This window comes from Emydura macquarii, unplaced genomic scaffold (assembly GCF_026122565.2).
Source record: "Emydura macquarii macquarii isolate MOO-44397 ecotype Brisbane River unplaced genomic scaffold, CSIRO-AGI_Emac_v2 contig_2473, whole genome shotgun sequence".
NCBI lineage: Eukaryota > Metazoa > Chordata > Testudines > Chelidae > Emydura > Emydura macquarii.
The window spans coordinates 2,848,068-2,866,710 of NW_027132610.1; the positions used below are offsets into that span (position 1 = coordinate 2,848,068).

At 43.2% G+C, this 18,643-nt stretch overlaps 1 protein-coding gene across 1 annotated transcript in view; it reads left to right on the forward strand.

Annotated features, from left to right (window-relative positions):
- Window positions 1-18,643, forward strand: part of RNF17 (ring finger protein 17) — a 231,571-nt gene that overhangs the window by 38,418 nt on the left and 174,510 nt on the right. Inside the window, exons 10-13 of the mRNA XM_067562728.1 lie at window positions 6,311-6,482; window positions 7,116-7,192; window positions 8,435-8,509; window positions 16,201-16,487. Of these exons, the coding sequence (XP_067418829.1) occupies window positions 6,311-6,482; window positions 7,116-7,192; window positions 8,435-8,509; window positions 16,201-16,487 (611 nt within the window). The remainder of the gene's footprint in view (window positions 1-6,310; window positions 6,483-7,115; window positions 7,193-8,434; window positions 8,510-16,200; window positions 16,488-18,643) is intronic.

Consider the following 18,643-nt stretch of genomic DNA (forward strand, 5'->3'; position numbering starts at 1 on the left):
CATTCATCAGAGTGCAGAAGATTCCTGGTACCATCTGCTCCTTCTATATCAGCTATTCTCGCTCAGTTTGTCTCAACAGTACCGACCGTTATTCCAGTGCCACAGGAATTTCCTTTTTCTAAAGACTTACTGGTCTTGGGGATGTTTGACTCACCCCTACTCAGCACTGACAATCTTGGTACCTGCCACATCTCGGTCCCCTGACGTGTGTGTGTGTGGGGGGGGTACTTAGGGAATCTCATGCAACATCCATAACTGCTCCACCTCTGTCAAGCGACAATGAAGAGGATGATGATGATTTATCTTCGATCTCTGTGGAAGGCTCCCCCATTCCAGTATCAAGGAACAAGCCACCCAGAAACCAGTTTACTGCCACGAGAGCTGCATCCCACCCAGTTGGTTTGGAAACCTTTTGCATTCCCCCACCCATGCCCTTTTCACCACTTCAGTGGCCGTATAGGGACCCATAAGCAGCTGATAGGCACCAATTCTCAAGTGCCCCTAGTGTCATTCATCAGGATATGGGAAGGCAATCTCCTTCAGCTGCCCTGTCCAATCTCCTGATCCATAAGAGGAGATGTTTGAAGAATAAGAAGCGAGACTAGACAAAGTTTACTCCAACAACCAACATCTGTTCATCCTCTCCTGATGAAGCTGTCATGTCTCCCCCACCAACCCTGGCAGACAACTTCAAACAGTTTCAAGATTGCATGAAGAGAGTTGCAGATTCTCTACAAATTCTACTTGAAGTGAAGGAGTCACAACATAAACTGCTTATAATTCTACATATTTCATCATCAGCTCACGTGTTCCTTATCAATGAGGTCTTGCTGGACCAGCAAAAACTATATGGCAGACACCAGTCACAATACTTCCCATGTGCAAGAGAGTGGACAAAAGGATTTTTGTTCCTTCCTAAGGACCTGGACTTTTTTTTTTCTTTTCCCACCAATCCCCGAATTCCCTTTTAGTCAACACTCTCTAAATAAATTTGCCAAACATTAGCCAAGCACCACACTAAATCAACAGCCTATGACAAGGACTGGAAATGACTGCATTTATTTGGACGAAAATCGTATTAATCAGCAACCCTACAATTTAGGATTGCTAATTACCAAGCCCTTACGGCAAAATACAACCATATTAATTAGGGCTGTCAATTAATCAAAGCTAACACATGCAATTAACTCAAAACAAATTAACGTGCTTTTTAATGCATTAATCACACATCAGGGTGCCCCTCCTCCCACTGCCCTGCTCCACATTTGCTCCTGCCTCCCCCCGTCCCTTTTGGAGCTCCCTTGGCCAAGCTGCTGCAGACTAGGAGCCTGCATCCTGGGCTGATGTCAGGGTGTCCCCCTCATCCCACCTGTGTACCCAGTTGCTGCTGAGCTTGGGTCTGGGAACAGGGAGAGTCCTCTGTATTGCTGCTGCTGGCCCAGGATCAAGGCTGGCCTTGAACGCCAGGCTCAGCGGGGCACCACCTCTCTCGCCCCTGCTTCCCCTAATCTCCCCGCCTTGGAGCTGCCCCTGGCCGAGCTGCTCGAGACCAAGAGTGGGACTGGGGCTGATGTCAGGTTGTCCCTATTCCCCCTCATCCAGGGAGCTGGAGTCAGGGGACAGAGAGCTTGTTTGTCATGCTGCCTCTGAGTCAGGGAGCTGCCAGTGGTTGCTGCTATCTGAACAAGCATTCAGGCTGGTGAGTGCTCTGCTTAAAGAGACAGTGCACTGAACACACACACACACACACTTCCCCCCCAACATTCAAATATTTAAATAAATGGTATTCAGTTATTGTTTAACAGTGTGATTAAAACTGCAATTAATTGCAATTATTTTTTTAATCTTGTGATTAATTGCAATTAATTTTTTTAATAGTTTAACAGCCCTAATATTTGTTGTTCTAAATTTAAACATCATTGAACATTTCCAAGCTGATCAAAGGGAAGAGTTTCAGGCACTAATTACTGAGGGTCAGTTTATCATGAGGACATTGTTGCAGGCCTCTCTAGATGCCTCAGCTTCACACTCCATCTCAGCTTCAGTGGTCATGCCTAGAGCTTCCTCGCTTTACCTTTCCAAGTTTCCATGGGAGGTCTAGTCTACTGTGGAGGACCTTCCATTTGAAGGATACAAGTTATTTGCAGAAAAAACTGATGAATCTCTCAACACACTAAAAGTCTCTACAGCCACAAAAAAAAAAATGTAATAAATCCCAGATGGCACAGAGATACTCCATTTCCTCCTCCCCAGAGGTATTGTGAACCCTAATGGAAAAGCCAACTACAAAAGCCAACTACAAAAGCGGAGACCAGCTGACGCACAGTCATCAACATCACAACCATCTACATCTAAACATGATGTTGATTTTTGATGTGTTGGTTGAGGCCCCAAGTTATCACCCCCACTTTTATTTGCTGCAACAATCTTTTTTGTCAAAACTGGGATTATATAAACACAGTCAAGTGGGTATTGCAGATCATCTCCATAGGATATTGAATCCACTTTCCCTCCCTTCCTCCTGCTCACTTGCCTCCCCGTCCGTCTTTGTGGACCCTTCTCACAAGTACCTTTTACGTCAGAGAACAAACTATCTTCTAAACTTAGGTGCTATAGAACCAGTTCCCACTCAACTTAGAGGAAAGGGCTTCTTTTCCAAATACTGAAAAAGAATAGCAGTTGGAGACCCATTCTGGGTCTAAGGTCATTCAACAGATTTATAAAAGATACAAAGCTTCAAGAATGGCTACTTTGGCAACAGTAATCCCATCTCTGGACCAGGGGGACTGGTTCTCAGCTCCTGACCTACAAGATGCTTGCTTTCATATCACAATCCACCTATCCCACAGGAGGTTTCTAAGATAGACTGTATGGGAATATCTTGTATTGAAAGTGGTCTTGACTCAGAGTCAATCGTTTGCACTCACAGTGTTTTCAAAGGTCCTTTCTGTGGTAGTGGCACACCTTCGCAAACAAGAAAAACTATGGTGATATTTCTGTATCTAGATGATTGCCTTCTCAAAACACATCCGTTCGATGCCTTGAGAGCAGCTACCCAAAGACTATGGACCTATATCTATAGCTGGGACACCACCTAAATGTCTAAAAATCCACTTGAACTCCAGTACAACATCTAAAATTCATAGAGGCCTACCTAGAGACCAAAACCTTCCTCTCTTCGCACAGGTTCAACACCTTAGCCAACTTAATTTTGACAGTCCAGACCAGCCTTCCAACCTTGGCCAGAAAATGGTTTCAACTACTGGGACACATGGCAGCGGGCACATTTGTAATAAGTCATGCAAGACTCATGTGTGCTGCCTTCAAGGGTGCCTTTGGAATGGTTTACTCATCAAGAAGACACAGATTAAACAAACTTCTGTCAATACCCTTGACAGTCAGAAACTCCCTCAACTGGTGGAAAGAGCCTCACAATGTTTGCACAGGGCTTCTCTTCACTCAGCCGCTCCCAATGTTAATATTGACAACAGACACATTTCCACTGCGATGGGGAGCCTACCTGGACATCCACACTATTCATGGCAAATGGTTTCCTTTCGAATCCGCACTGCATATCAGCTTACTAGAGCTTAGAGCAGTCAGGAATGCCTGTTCACATTTCTTACCGCTGATCAGAGGCAAGCATATAGAGATTATGACAAACAACATCTCATGTATATTTTATATTAATCAACAGGGAGGAGCAGTATCACTTTCCATTTGTGCTGAGGCAGTGAAACTCTGACATTGGTGCATTCACCACCACATCAACATCTCAGCAGCCTACCTCCTGGGCATACAGAACACTATAGTGGACACTCAGCGGAAGCTGTTCCCAAGCTTGTGAATGGGAAATAGACCCCTGTATTCTCCACAGCCTATTTCTACATTGGGGAGTCCCAAAGGTAGATTTATTTGCCAAAGCCAGAAACAAGAAATATTGTCAGTTCTGCTCCAGGGCAGATCAGGGTCATCACTTTCTTGGAGATGTCTTTCTCCTACATTGAAACACAGGTCTCCTCTGTGCTTTTCCTCCAATTCCTCTAATATCAAAGGTTCTGCTCAAGATAAGAAAGAGTCTGCATTATTTCTATAGTTGCCCCGTGGCCAGACAGACATCGTTTCTATACCTTACTCAACTGGCCATTTGCTCACCGATCACTCTCCACCCCTCACCTCAGCATCTCTCTCAGGAAGCTGACCAGATCAGTCATCCCAATCTACAGGTTCTCCAACTCAAGGTGTGGCTCCTCTGTAGTTTCAAATCTCAGAAATGACCTGCTCCAAGGAATTAAAGGCGGTACCGTACATAATAGGAAACAAACTACTCATCACAAGTATATTTAAAAGTGGAGGAGATTCCAGCTCTGGTGTAACTCAAGACCCATTATTCCTATATCCTCTCTACTATCACTTGTGCTAGATTACATCCTAGAACTAAAAATGTCAGGATTATCTCTAAACTCCCTAAACGTGCATGTTGCAGCCATCACCACCTTCCATCATAAGACAGACGGTTATTCTGTTTTCGCTCATCCTACAAGAAGGTTTCACAAGGATATGGGTAATCTCTTCCCACAAATCAGATACCCTACTCTGGCATAGGACCTCAGCCTTGTCCTCAAGTTCCTTACAAAGCCTCCCTTTGAACCCATGGCTACCTGCTCTCTTCTACACCTCTCTGTGAAAACCACATGCCTAATGGCCATTACCTCTGCTTGGAGAGTGGGAAAGATAGGGGCCCTAATGGCATACATCCCCTTGTAACTTTGTCTTTGAAAAAAGATCATATTATAACCCCAAATTCCTATTGAAAATATCTTCAAACTTCCACATAAATCAGTTTATCCACTGCCCAGCTTTCTTTCCCAAACTGCACTGGGACAAAAGAGAGGTGATGTTACATACACTGTCAGGAAAGCACTAGCTTTCTATTTGAATAAGAATAAACCTTTTAGAAAATCTCCTAGACTATTTCTCTCCTTTGCAGACAGATCTAAACAATCGTCAATCTCTGAACAAAGACTCTCTGGATAAGTGGTTCTCAAGCAGGCGTACATGTACCCCTGGAAGTACATAGAGATCTTCCAGGGGGTACATTAACTCATCTAGATCAGTGTTTTTCAACCTGCAGGTCATGCAACCCTCTTGTGGGGCTACAGGATGAATTTAGGGGAGTCACAAGTTCAGGGCTGGCATTAGGGAGTGGCAAGCAGGGCAATTACCTGGGGCCCCACAAAGCTAAGCCACATGCTTCAGCCCCAGACAGCAGTGCTCGGGCTTCAGACTCCTGAAAGAAGTACAGTAGTCTGGAAAGGTTGAGAACCACTGCTCTAGATGAATATCGAACTACATTACCTGTTGATATCTCACTCACGACTTTCAACCTCCTTCTAGAGATCACTCACTCCACGAGATCTTTCCACTTCCATAACCTTCCTCAAGAATGTTCCAGTCACAGAAGCATGCAAAGCACAGTGACTTGGACATCTGCTCATACATTTACCAAACAGTCACACACGACTCTGTGTCTGATGCAATATTTGGCTCCTCTGTCTTATCCTCGACACTAGATTTGACTCCAAAGACCCATCTCTCCATTAGGCGTACTGCTGCAGAGTCACTTAGAGTGGAGCACCCATAGGGACGCTACATGGAGAAGAAAGATTACTCACTTTGTGCAGTAACTGTGGTTCTTCGAGATGTGTGACACCACCACCACCACACACACACACACACACACCACCACCACCCCCCCCCCCCCCCCCCCCCCCCGCTTCGGAGCACTTAACAGTGAGCTTTGTGGTAGAGAAAGAACCGAGGGCATTTCGTCCGCATGGTGCTGTATAGCCCTGAGGTAGGGCATGAGATGGGGAGACTGCATGTGCAGGCTGAACAGGTACTGCTTCCTACAATTTCTGATCTGAGGCGCAGGGATGAAAATGCATCTAGAATGGAGCACCCTTTGGTGGGGAAGGGACACGTCTTGAAGAACCAGTTACTGCATAAGTCTTCCTTTTTTGTTTAAATGCTTTTCTCCAGAGATTGCCCCTGCTAGGCAAATTACTCTTTAGTGATTTTACTGTAGTTCATGTTAATTCACTCAACATAACATCTGGCTTTTAGTGCATTCTACTGATTATTGCCATGCCAGGAAAATCCAGCTCCAGTGTGAAAGTATCCACTTTATTTATGGCAGGATTGTGACACAGTTATGTTTACAGCTTTAGTTCAGTCTGTTCTGTTCCAGCACTTGGCTCAGGACTTACTCAGTTCTGAAAAACAATCTTTCATGTTGTTTCTAATGTAGGAAAAGGAAGTTGCATGCAGAATTAGTGAAGAACACAGATAATTATGTAGCCAGAATCATAAAGGCCAAGCAGTATATTGAAGAGAAGAGAAACAACTTGAATGGAGCCATAAGGCTAGCAAAAGAGTTAAAAATTACATCTTCATTAAGAACTTCTGGTGATTTGAATCAGGTAGTTAAATTCATCCACTGTAAAAAAAAAAAAAAAAAAAAATTTTTTTTTGAATGGATTAGCCAAACTGTTTCGTTTAAATTTACTTTTCTGGCTGAAAGTTTGAGGCTGTTACTGTGATCTGTCTTCCTGTTTCTTAAAATTTGAAGATTGAGCTAATTACAGTAAAACGTATATATTTTTTCAGACTTCTGAACTTGCTTCTTTAACCATTTCTCATTATGGCCTTGGAGTTTGTATGTGTTTCATTTAAGTTCCCCATTATTTTTAGACTTTTTTTGCCTCTAATCTCCCAACATTGTCCATCCATTTTTTTTCCTGATTTGTAGGTCAGTAGTATAACTCAAATAATATTTTTTGTATTCTTGCGGCTAGGGCTTTGTATCTACACAGACTTCTCCATTCAAAATTTTTATCAGGTGCCTGTTTAGGTTAGGTGGGCTTAATTTAAGTTGCTTGCTCAAAGTTCTGGTTCAGAATAAAATTATTTATTTTTTCTTAATGTTTAAATGCAAGTGAGGTGTCTTGTGCTGCTGATTGTCCAGAAATGGAGACTGTTATCCCCGATATAAGATCTGTTCATGTATCTGATGTTTATGTAATAGAAATTAAAATTGCACTTTTTAATTTGAGGTTATTCATAACTTGAAGTTGACAGTTGAGGGTGAGCTCTCAAGAGTGGATACTTTGAAGGAAAGAACATCTCTAAGGTAAATTATTGAAGCCTGAGTTACAGTAGAAGGTAAAAGCTGACACAATGGTATCTATGCATCTAAAGCAGTGAACTGATACTTTTGTTATTTTATAAGTTTATTATGAATTAAGGTAATCAGAAATAGAAGAAATGGACTTGTCTTGAGTAATATGTATGTGTGTCTGATACACTAAATACGAAAAAATGTCCAGTAGCAGCACTTTAAAGCATTCTTCTCAGATAAGAAAATAGGAAGATACACATGAAATCGATATATTAAAAGCCTATGAAATTAACGACTGTTCTATAAACACACGTGTTTGCATTTCAGAAGCTTTTAGCGAACTTTCACCATGTATAAAGCATAAATAATAATGAAGTCGTAAATACATCGTATGAAGTAATTTTTTTTCAATTAAATGTCCACTCTTCTGTCCCCAGTGAATGGTTGGGCTCCCACGAGGACTGCTCTAGATGAAATCTCAGGGGCCCTGATCATGAACTTTTTAACAGAAATTAAATGAATAACACTTAGGTTCAGCTTAAAACTGGTTCAGCTTTAGAGCCATAATCCTGACAGTAGAATCTTTATTTGGATGCTACTGTCTCTCTCTCTTTTTCTCTCTATCCAAAAAAGTCAGAAATCTTAATTTACAGTTCTGCTAGCCCTACTTATTGCTGAATGACAGGAATCAGATTTTGAGAGCTCTGAGACTAGCCAAAAAATTAAATATAAAAGGACTTTGAGATTTTTTTTTCTTGAATTAATTTGTCAGTCTTGATTTGTTGGGGGTTGGAAACAGAGGCTTCATTTTGATGTAAGCCAGAAATAAAGAAAGGTTAAATACTTGGCCTCTGAGTGTTCCTAAGGACTGTTGTTGAAGAATATAATTTATATTTTTACTACCCTAAGGATTATTTGTGGAACAAACAACATTGGGCATTGATATAGAAACTCACCAAATAGATGCAGAAGTGGTGAAGAAATGCTGGGAAATCAGTTTATACTCCATAATGTTTGTGTAAAGGTAAATGAGCAGCCAATTCTACCGTAAGAGAGCAGTCATCAGTGTACGAGTTGTTGATAATTTTCTTAGCTAAAATTGGAGAAATGGAACTGGAAAACTGAACTGACCTCTGTTTCTTCACATTACTTCAGCCCCTATAGGACTGCACTAATTAATGTAACATTTGTAAATTGTCAGTCTGACTTAGACCTTTGAGTGACCTCCCTAATATTCTTCTTCTTTTACTATAGATTTCTCATGAATTGTGATGAAATTACCTCTATGTTCAAAAACATGGGGAAGATTGAATTGGAAGTACCTACAAAGTAAGCATTTTTCTTTATTTAAAAAAGAAAACTAATTCAGTGATTTATGCAGTTTTTTTTTTACTGCTGAGCAATTTACCAACACCTATAGCAAAGATCTACATGTATGCTAACTAGTTTTAAAACCAGAATGTACAGTTGTAGCAAGAGACCTTAAGTCAGTATTTCAGTCTTTCTGGTTTGATTCAGATAAGAAGCAGAACTTCATTATAGATTAAAACTACTTATTGGAGGATTGAATACCATGAGTATACTGGTATAAGGTGCCTTTACCATTGGGATTTCTTTATGCTAAACATTATACCAACCTCAGGTGACAGATGAGGATCGAATAATAGGGATGTCAGTACTTCCAGTAAATTAAAATTATTGTGAGTAAAGGTAAACCCATTTCTAAAGTTAATAGCAAATACTAAAATATTCAGTAATACATCTTTTGAGGATAAACTCTGATCGTGAGATAATGGAAAAATCAATATAGATTAATCATAAATTAACAAGACACATTTTCTTATTGGAAAACAGCTAATGTTTCTATTTCATTGATCCCCTTTGCTTTCAATTGCTCCAACTATTGTTGACAAATCACTGTAAATTATGATAATTTATAATATATCAAACTGATGGGATATTTGTAGTGGTGCGCCATAGGTGTCAGTGTTAGGATCATCACTGTATTCATTAATGGCTTGAAAAAGAGGTCATATAGCACTGTAATGTGTAGATAATATTTGGGAAATGTTGCAAACTCCAGTGAGGAAAGACATACACTACATAGGGATCTAGACAGGCTAGGAATGTAAGGCTGTATCTCACCACCAGTCTTTAAACCAAACTATCTGTTGAAATAAATGAATAGTTTTGTTTAAATACTGATGGCACATTAGGGCCCATAGGTAGAAAAAAAGCTTAGATTCAACCTGGAAAAATGCAATACATCAAGGAAAAAGCCTGATATGCTTGGAGATAGAAACTTGAAAGGCAGTTATGTTAAAAAGAGATTGAGGATCACTATATGTAGCAGAGGATGTATGAGCTTGCAGTAGCCAGAATAGGCATAGATATAGCGTCAAAGAGGCAGTAACCCTCTATTTAAATCTTCAATGAAATCTAATCTAGAATGCTGCATTAATTTGATCTGACCATGGTTGTGAATGAATACAGATGCAGGAATTTATTTTAACTGGCAGGCTGCAACTTTATTAAATATAATATGGGTAGCCATGCTATGTGTCCTATCAACCACACTTTCTCATACTGGGTATTTTAAAAGGTACTAGTGTGGGGGTTACAGGGGTTCTACCATATAACCTATAACCCAGGGTAGACTCTCCTTAGTCTACCCCGGGTAGGGGGACAGGGTACTTATAGGTAGGGACTTCGTCGTCGACCCCCACATCCCATGAGCTCAAAGCCCATCAGCAAAATCCCAGATCTTTTACTTGTGGGAGCCATTCCTTTTCATTGCACTGGAATCCAGTCACAGGTTGTGACAAACTAACATTCATACCAAGTATTACCACAGATTATGAAATGTTCTTCCTGTTTAACCTTATTGTGCCTCCTGGATGCTGCAAAGCAGGTGACAAACCCATCAGGCCTATGCCAATATGGCCCTAATGGAAAGAAAAATTCCTTCTTGACCCCAAAAAGGTGATTGATCAGACTTGCAGCTTCTGCAAAACACAGCTCAGAAACTACAGTTATGGGGGAGAGGGAGGGCTGCTGAAATAGAGCCCCCCCCCCCCCCCCAAAAGGCTCTATGTGTCCAGGGGGAGGGGTTAAATTTTATGAGCCGCGAGCCAGGGACCAATCAGCTCCCTTCCTCCCCAGCTGGCCAGTAAGTGATTAAAGCCTCTGGAGGTGGAGGGGCCACTCCGTGACTCCAGTGATTGCTCTTCTCCCCCTTTCTACTGGGGCTGGCCCAATTACTGCCTGTCCCAACTAGTTTTTCACCTGTTGAGGTGGGTGGGTTTTGTTCTAGGCACTTCAGTGACAGAAAGATGGTGGAGAGAGTTCAAAGAAAAGCAACAAAGTGATTAAGGAGCTGGAGGAATTAACTTTTGAGGAAATATAAAAGAACAATATGTGTTCTAGTATAGGTTAAGCATGTGTGTTGATGTAAAGGTGGATGAGGAGAAAATGTTTGAAGGGTGTAAATAGCACACAGAAGGAAGAATGATTTAGATATCACGAACAGCAGGAATAAATGGATGAACTAAAGAAAAGAAACCTGTTTGAATGTTGGGAAAATTCTATCCTTCAGGTCACTGTCCTGCCTAGTTATTCCAGGTGTGTTAGCTCTTACCTAGGGTATGTCTACACTGCAGAGTGAAGTCGATTTACTTTAAATAGACTTTCATCTGCCGATTTTTTTAGAAGTCACAGGAGCGTGTTCACACCACACTCCTTGTGCCGGGCTCCTGCATCCGCACTCGCCACGGTTCGGTCGACATTCAAAGCAGTGCACTGTGGGTGGCTATCCCACAGCGCAATTAGCTGCAGAGGCTGTTGGGAAGATTTTCATCGTCCCATGATGCTATGCTCCTTCCTCCCTTCTTGCCCCAAACAAACAGGAAACGTGTTTTCGCACCGTTTATACCGCATGCTCGCCATTGCTGCAGAGACATAGTGCAGAGTTGAGTGGGCTCCATCATTGTGAGCATCACAAATACCTCGCAGCTTATCCTAGAGTATTTTCAAAGGTGAGAGAGGACCCGAAGCACAGAAAACAGCGATGTCACCTAGGCTGCCCCGCTACAAGCCAGAGAGCGAAACAATTCCCGATTGCTGCAGGCTGTCACGTATCATCTGCAGTTGGTGGAGCGCCGGTTCTGGTCCCAGGAAACAAGCATAGACTGGTGGGACAGCATCGTTATGAAGTTGTGGGATGATGACCAGTGACTGCAGAACTTTCGTAACCGAAAGGCCACTTTCCTTGAACTTTGTGCGGAGCTGTCCTTGGCCCTGAAGCGCTTGAATACTCACTTGAGATCAGCTCTGACAGTGGAGAAGCGAGTGGCTATCGCTGTGTGGAAGCTGGCAACCCCCGACTCTTACTGGTCAGTTGGGAATCAATTTGGAGTCGGTAAATCTACAGTGGGAGGCTGCTGTGATGCAAGTGTGCAGGGCCATCAATAGACTTCTGCTATGAAGGGTAGTGACACTGGGAAACGTGCAAGACATACTGGACTGATTTGCCGCGATGAGGTTCCCAAACTGGGGGGGGAGGGCTATTGATAGCACGCATATCCCTATCTTAGCGCCTGACCACCTTGCAACAGAATATATAAACCGCACGGGGTACTTTTCAATGGTGTTGCAGGCCCTTGTGGATCACAGGGGTTGTTTCACTGAGATCAATTTGGGGTGGTCTGGAAAGGTGCATGACGCGTGCATATTTAGGAACTCGGGTGTGTTCACAAACATGCAGGCGCGCACTTCCTTCCCAGACCGAAAAATTACCATCAGGGATGTGGAAATGCCAATAGTGATCCTGGGAGATTCTGCCTACCCCTTGCTCCCTTGGCTAATGAAGCCCCACACCGGGCACGTCGACAGAGACAAGGAGTGTTTTAATAACAGGCTCAGCACTTGCAGAATGGTGGTGGAATATGCGTTTGGGCATTTAAAGGCCAGATGGAGATGTCACCTTTCTAGGCTAGACATGAGTGGGGAAAAAAATCCCATCAGTTATAACTGCATGCTGTGTTCTTCATAGTGTGTGTGAAACGAAGGGGGAAAAGTTCCCCAGGGTTGGGCTGTGGAGGCAGAAAGGCTGGCTGCAAATTTTGAGCAGCCAGATGGCAGCAATACACTCAGAGCCAACCGCAGAGCGCTTCGCCTTCGGGAAGCATTGAAAAACCGGTTCTGCAATAACCTGCAGTAATGTTTTCTGTATGTTTTGTGCCTTTCTTTCCATCCCCCCCACCATCAATGTCAGCACCCTCCACTTCTCTCTCCAGCCAAGCTATGAATTAATAAAGACGCATGTTCTGTAAAGCTGCAAAGTTTTATTTATGAACATTCGTGGGGGAAGGGAGGAAGGGGTGTTAATTCACAGTTTAAAGTGACACTGTGTAAGCAAGTGTGGTTGCTTGCAGTTCAGTTCTTAACGGGGCTGCCGCATCCTTCTACTCACCTCCACAGTGGTGGAGTGCACCACGTACCGCAGCCTGCCCAGTCTCCTCCGAGACCACTTGGGGGTGGGTGAGGGCAGCAAAGCATTAGGTGTAGGAGTGTTCTGGAGGGGCTGCGGAAGGACTCCGTCCTGCTGCTGCTCTTCCTGGAGCTCCACAAGATGCCTGAGCATGTCCAACTGATACCTCATTATTTGCAGAATCTCCTGCTGCGTGCTGTGCTCCTGCGCAGATCTTCTATGCTCCATGTCCGGTTTCTGGGACAAGGACATCCTCCACGCTTGGAGCTCTGTCTCTGCAGCCACGGAGGCGTTCATGAGCTCTCCAAACATGTCATCCTGTGATTTTTTTTTTCCTTTCTGATCTGGGAAAGTCTTTCTGCAGCAGTGCTGGTGGGGGCAGAGTGGGCCAAGGCCAAGGCGTCTACAGAAAGACAATAAAAGCACCATGTTGCCATTGGCAACAGACCTAAAGAACAGGAGCAACTGCTACAATGTAAAAAGTACTCCCTTTTGTGTGCACAAGGCTAAGCAAGACCCACATTCCATTTTGAACATCTCAGAAGGGGCGGGTCGGACTGCCGTTAACAGAGATGGTAAGCCAGGGGCCCTTTCATCTGTTATAGAGAGGCTTAATTAGCAGTAAAAACCACAGTCCAAAATTAATGTATGAGAGGGATCACTGGGCTCCCCGGTTACATTCAGAGTAACAGTTTGGGAGGAGGTGGGCAGAGTTGATCAGAGGATACCATGGGTGAATTGTATCGTCAAATACCTTTGGACAATTATTGAACTGACCCACTATGCCCATAGAAAGGAGACTAGAGGAGTAAAGAGTATGGACTGTATAGCTCAGGTACTTTAAACATGCACCATCTTCTCTAGGTGACCATGAACGATATCAGTCTCCTGAGGGTAACGCAAGAGGAAAGGGAAGAGTTGCTGCAAGTATCGGACCACAGGCCTGGCCCATATGCCACTATGCTGTGTTCTGCCATGATACTGGCTCATTTAATTGCGGCGTGGCATGGAAAAACAGCCTACCGTGGCAGACAAGGCTGCCCTCCCCAGAAACCTTGTGCAAAAGGTAACAGATTACCTGCATGAGAATTTCCTGGAGATATCAACATATAATTCTCTGAGCATACCTCTCCCGGAACAGATTATTTATGTGCAGTAACCCTCCAGTCAAGTCTGCTAACACCCAGAAATACCTTTCCCTCCAAATAAAAAGGCCATTTTAGAAATTGGATCAGTGACATAACCGCTAAGAAGAAGAGAAGAAAAAACTCACCAGATGTGCCTTCTTCAGGATCACGATCATTAATGCTGTCCTGTGTGTTGCTAGACTGCTCTGGGGTCAGGAATAGGTCCTGGCTGTCTAGGAGAATGGACACCCCGCTCTCCTGCACCCTGCTCTCCTCCTCCTCTCGTCCACAGAGTCCTCATCATTCTCCCTGGACTGAGATCCAGCGGAGGTATTGATGCTGTGTGGCGGCACTGTGGCGGGGTCACCGACAAAAATTGCATGCAGCCCCTTGTAGAAGCGGCATGTTTTGCGCGAGGAGCCAGAACGCCTGTTAGCTTCCCTAACTTTCTGATATGCCTGCCATAGCTCTTTGATCTTCATGCGGCACTGCTGCACGTCCCTGTTGTGCCCCTTCTCCAACATGCCCTGGAATATCTTCCTGTATATGTCCATGTTTCTTTTGCTGACTCTGAGCTGAGTCATAACTGACTCTTTGCCCCACAGACCGATGAGGTCTAAGATCTCTGGTCGACTCCATGCTGGAGCGCGATTGGGCCTTGCAGTCACCATGACAAGTTCAGCTACAAAGCTCTCTCCATGCTGGCTACACAGGAAATTAATATTCAAAATTTCCTGGGGCTTGAGGGGAGGGGCTGTTTCTTGTTTGTGTGGCTACATAACAGCAGAACGTGAATGTGCAGAGCAGTCACAATGGGCATTATGGGATAGCTCCCGGAGGCCAGTAACATCAACTTACGTTACGCTCTGTCTACACTGACACATGAAATTCGACCCATGAAATTTGAATTACGCACTCTACTACTTGCGGAGGAGGTTTTATTAGGTCGACTTTTACTGCTCTTTGAATCGACGGAACTAACATGCCAGTATAGACGCATACTTTAGGAGTTCGACATAAGTGATGTTACATCGATCTCCGTTGCCAGTGTAGCCCAGGCCTTATGTTGGGAATTTTGTCACTGTTCCAGTCAGCCGATACCTCACTAGTGCAAACACCAGTATAAACCAAGAAAACTACAATTTGCATAGGTGAAACTTACCTTGGTTTTAAGCAGAAGTGAAGCTGCTTATGTGTAAAATGTGGCTTCCCTTTTCTGTGCTTCGAGTTTATGCTGGTGCAGTTATATTGGGGCGGGGGGAGGCTGGCCATTGAATACAGGAATTCGGACAAATTCCTAGTGGAGACAAGGCAAGATGAAGAATAATCTCTTAAGGAAAATGATAGCAATCCCATTTCTGAACTATTTATAAGTAGATTGGGCAGACCTCTCAAGTATATGTTCTAGGAAAAATCTTTTACTGATGTAGAGTTGGACTAAATGATCTAATACTTTTCTTCCACATGTTTAATGTGTTTTAGATTTTTATTTATTTATAATTTTGACAGGCAATATCAGTACTTATTTTTAAGCAATTTTTTAAAGATTTTTTTCAACTTAAATTTTCAGTTACAGGAAATTATATGGGGTTTCAGAAAATGAGATGAGTCAGACAGTTTAACAGTAGATACTGAGATTCAAAAAGTCAAAACACAAATTGACAAAATCACATGTCAAAATATACAAAGTAAATATCCTTAAATAAAACTCCCAATAAGTTCTCAAGCAGCATTGTAAATTTAAATTATTATCAATGGAAATATATTTTCATAGGTTTGTGAGTGGTGTGAAATGGACCTTTACCACATTTATCCATAAAATTAGAATCTTTCCAAGCCTGTTTATTACTAGGATTCTGAGCATTTTAGGAAAGAATGTTTTTGTGAACATCAACTCTTCATTGCTAGATTCAACAATGGAAAAAATAAGTATGACTTACTATTTTGAGGATAGCAAGGATCTTCTGCAAGGGGTAGAAGTTTTAGGATCCATTCCAGTCTGAAGAACTATTGATATTGGGGGCGTACTGCAATATAAAGTCTATCTTTCTTTAATTTTGAAGGGGAAGAAGGGGAGAGTTGAGGGCTGTGTTGAGCATATTGGGGATTTGTTTGGGATCAGTGATTGGCATGAGGGGGATTTCCTTCCTGTTTTTGGCTTGAGAAAATTGTTGCTTTGTTGCTTCAAGTTGTTTTGAACCTTTAATGGATGTTAAGGGTATCTTGAACTTTTGGAAGATTGCTTTTTGTTTTTGTTATTATTTTGTTATTTGTAATTTTGGTTATTGAGAGTAAGTCCTGGGTTTTTTTTCATGGAATCGTGATAGTTTAAAATAGAAATTCTGCTTTATTGGTACCCTTCTGTGAAATGAAACCTGAATAAGTTCATATATTTTTCCAAATAGATGTTGCCCTGGAGATGGACAAAGCGTTCTTATGGTCAGTAATCAGGGAGACGTATCGGACTGTGACACTTATTTGTCGGTAGAAAAGAATACATTTACATCACTTGTCAGAGGTAACGAAGCAGAGAGTTTCATACAGAAAGAACTTGATGTGTATCCAGAAGTGAAAAGTGTTCAGCTTTACAAATTAATTACAACACCCTCTCAAAAAAGTGTTCCGACTTTACCCCAAATGGTGTCCGGCCCTGATGTCATAATAGAAGAAATCATGGAAGATGACCAGGAAAGTGAGTTACTTAATTGTTAATTTGAACATATAAATATAATACCTTTTTAAAACTAGTGTGTTTATCAAAACTAGTCCCCTTCAGACCTTTTATCACTCCCTGTGCTTCATTTTTGTTGTTGTTGCTTTTTCTATAGCTGGAATTTTTCCCTTCATGGTTCTGACCAGTATGGGTTCTTTGCCTGCATGGTTTCCATTGATTTCTTGAGTCATCTCCTTCAGAGTCTGGGTCAGTAGCTTCCAGAGGTTCATCCTCCTGGCCTTTTCTCCACAGGTCAGCCTGGGCCTTCATTCAGGCCAGTGTCTTGCTTTAGCCTGAGAGACTTATATTGGTTATTGGTTATCTCTAATTCATCAAGTGGTTGCAGGTGTGTATTCAACTTAAGTGTGCGAATCTTCTGCCCAGCAAAGTCTGAGAACTTTGCCTAGCAGTGCTTGTAGGGATGGTGCTTGAGCCATCTGGTCTATAGCTCCTCCCATGGTTATTCAAGGGCAGTACCACTGCCAACACTCCTCAGTTGCTTTTCAGTGCCCGTGGCTTGAATTGGAGCTTTCTGAGTGGTACTTCACTGCATGCTTTCTATACTTCGGTGCTCTGGGATTTTGCTGTATATATCGTTAGTAATCAATTAGTTATAGTAGTACCATTAGGTTTAGTTAGTAGTTAAGTAGATTGGGATGCCTTCACCTAGTTTTAAACACTGCCAGTCATATGGGGTGTCTATCCCTAATAGTGATCCCTACACTCAATGCTTATTGTGCCTGGGGGATGGGTATAGAGCACCTTTTTATAATATCTGTAAGTTGTTCAAGAAGCCAATGCAGGTGGTGAGATACTTGCACCTTATGGAGCATGTCATGAGAGCTGGTTCAGCGCTGGGGACCTCCACAGATCTGGTCCTAGAGAGATCTTCTGAGCTGGCATGAGATGTTGTGCGAGGCCCCAAGTCTAATATCTCTCTTAGAGGAAGAGCAATTGTTCTTCTTCTTTTGATCCTCTGAAGAAAAGGTCAGAGAAGACAGACCAGAACCATTCCAGGGCTCTGAGAGAGTCCTCCTCTTAGAGGAGTGCAGACTGGCAGCAGGGTTGCTTGGGCACCCAGGATAAAGTGGGCCATTTAACCACCTCTGGTATTGAATCAACATTATTTAGACCAGCGGTTCTCAACCTTTTTTTCCCCAAATACCACTCGGGCCAGGTACAGTCGGGTCAAGTGGTACTTGCCCCGACTGTACCCGACCCGAGTACCACTCGGGAAGAAAAAGGGAGGGGACTTGCGGTGGCGGCGGGAGGGATTTGCGGCGGGGTTTTGCGGCGGAAACAATACCCGCCGCCGAAACCCTTCCGCTGTTTCCCCATTTTCGGCGGCAGGGTTTCACATGGGCGGGTGGGAGGGCCCTTCCGGCGGCGGCGGATTTAGCGGCGCGCGTACCACCCAGCCTTCCGGTAAGTACCACCGGTGGTACGCATACCACCGGTTGAGAACCGCTGATTTAGACACTGTATCATCAATTCCGGTACCATCTGTGAAATGCCCGTTGAGTTTGGTAATGACAATGTTGGTGTCAGCACTGACTGTCTCTGTCCCATTAGCATACCTGGCAGCATCGACCTGCTCTGCCTCTCTAGTCCTCATTCTCCAGTAATTCAGGGCCATTCAGCTGCCGGGGCAGCTTCTACTATGTCCTTTTTGCTACTTATTCTAGTTGCAGCGTTACCTCTGTCATTAGCACCTTTGTCTGCACAGCCCAATGCTCAGGATACAGACTTGAGATCTACTACCTCCTCAGTACTGAGGGGCTTGTTATAACAGATGTTGTCTTTGGCACCAGTGATGACTTTGGTACAGATCACATCTGCAGGATCAGTACCAGGCTTGGCTTTGGTATCCACATTTGTTCTGGTGCCGACTGGGAGTGTGATGCCCCTTTTAGCATTCAAGGTGTCTACTACTCTACCATCCTCTCTACCAATGTGTCCTGCATTTTGGCTTTTGGATTAGGCTGGTCATTTGCTTGCTTCATCTTGGATGGATCTTGCATTGCCATCAGACGACTTCTAGGGTTCTGAGAGATCAAAGACAACATCTCCCTCACCTTTTCTTTTGAATACAGCTCACAAAAGTTTTCAAGAGCTCCTGTAGATCACCATTGGTA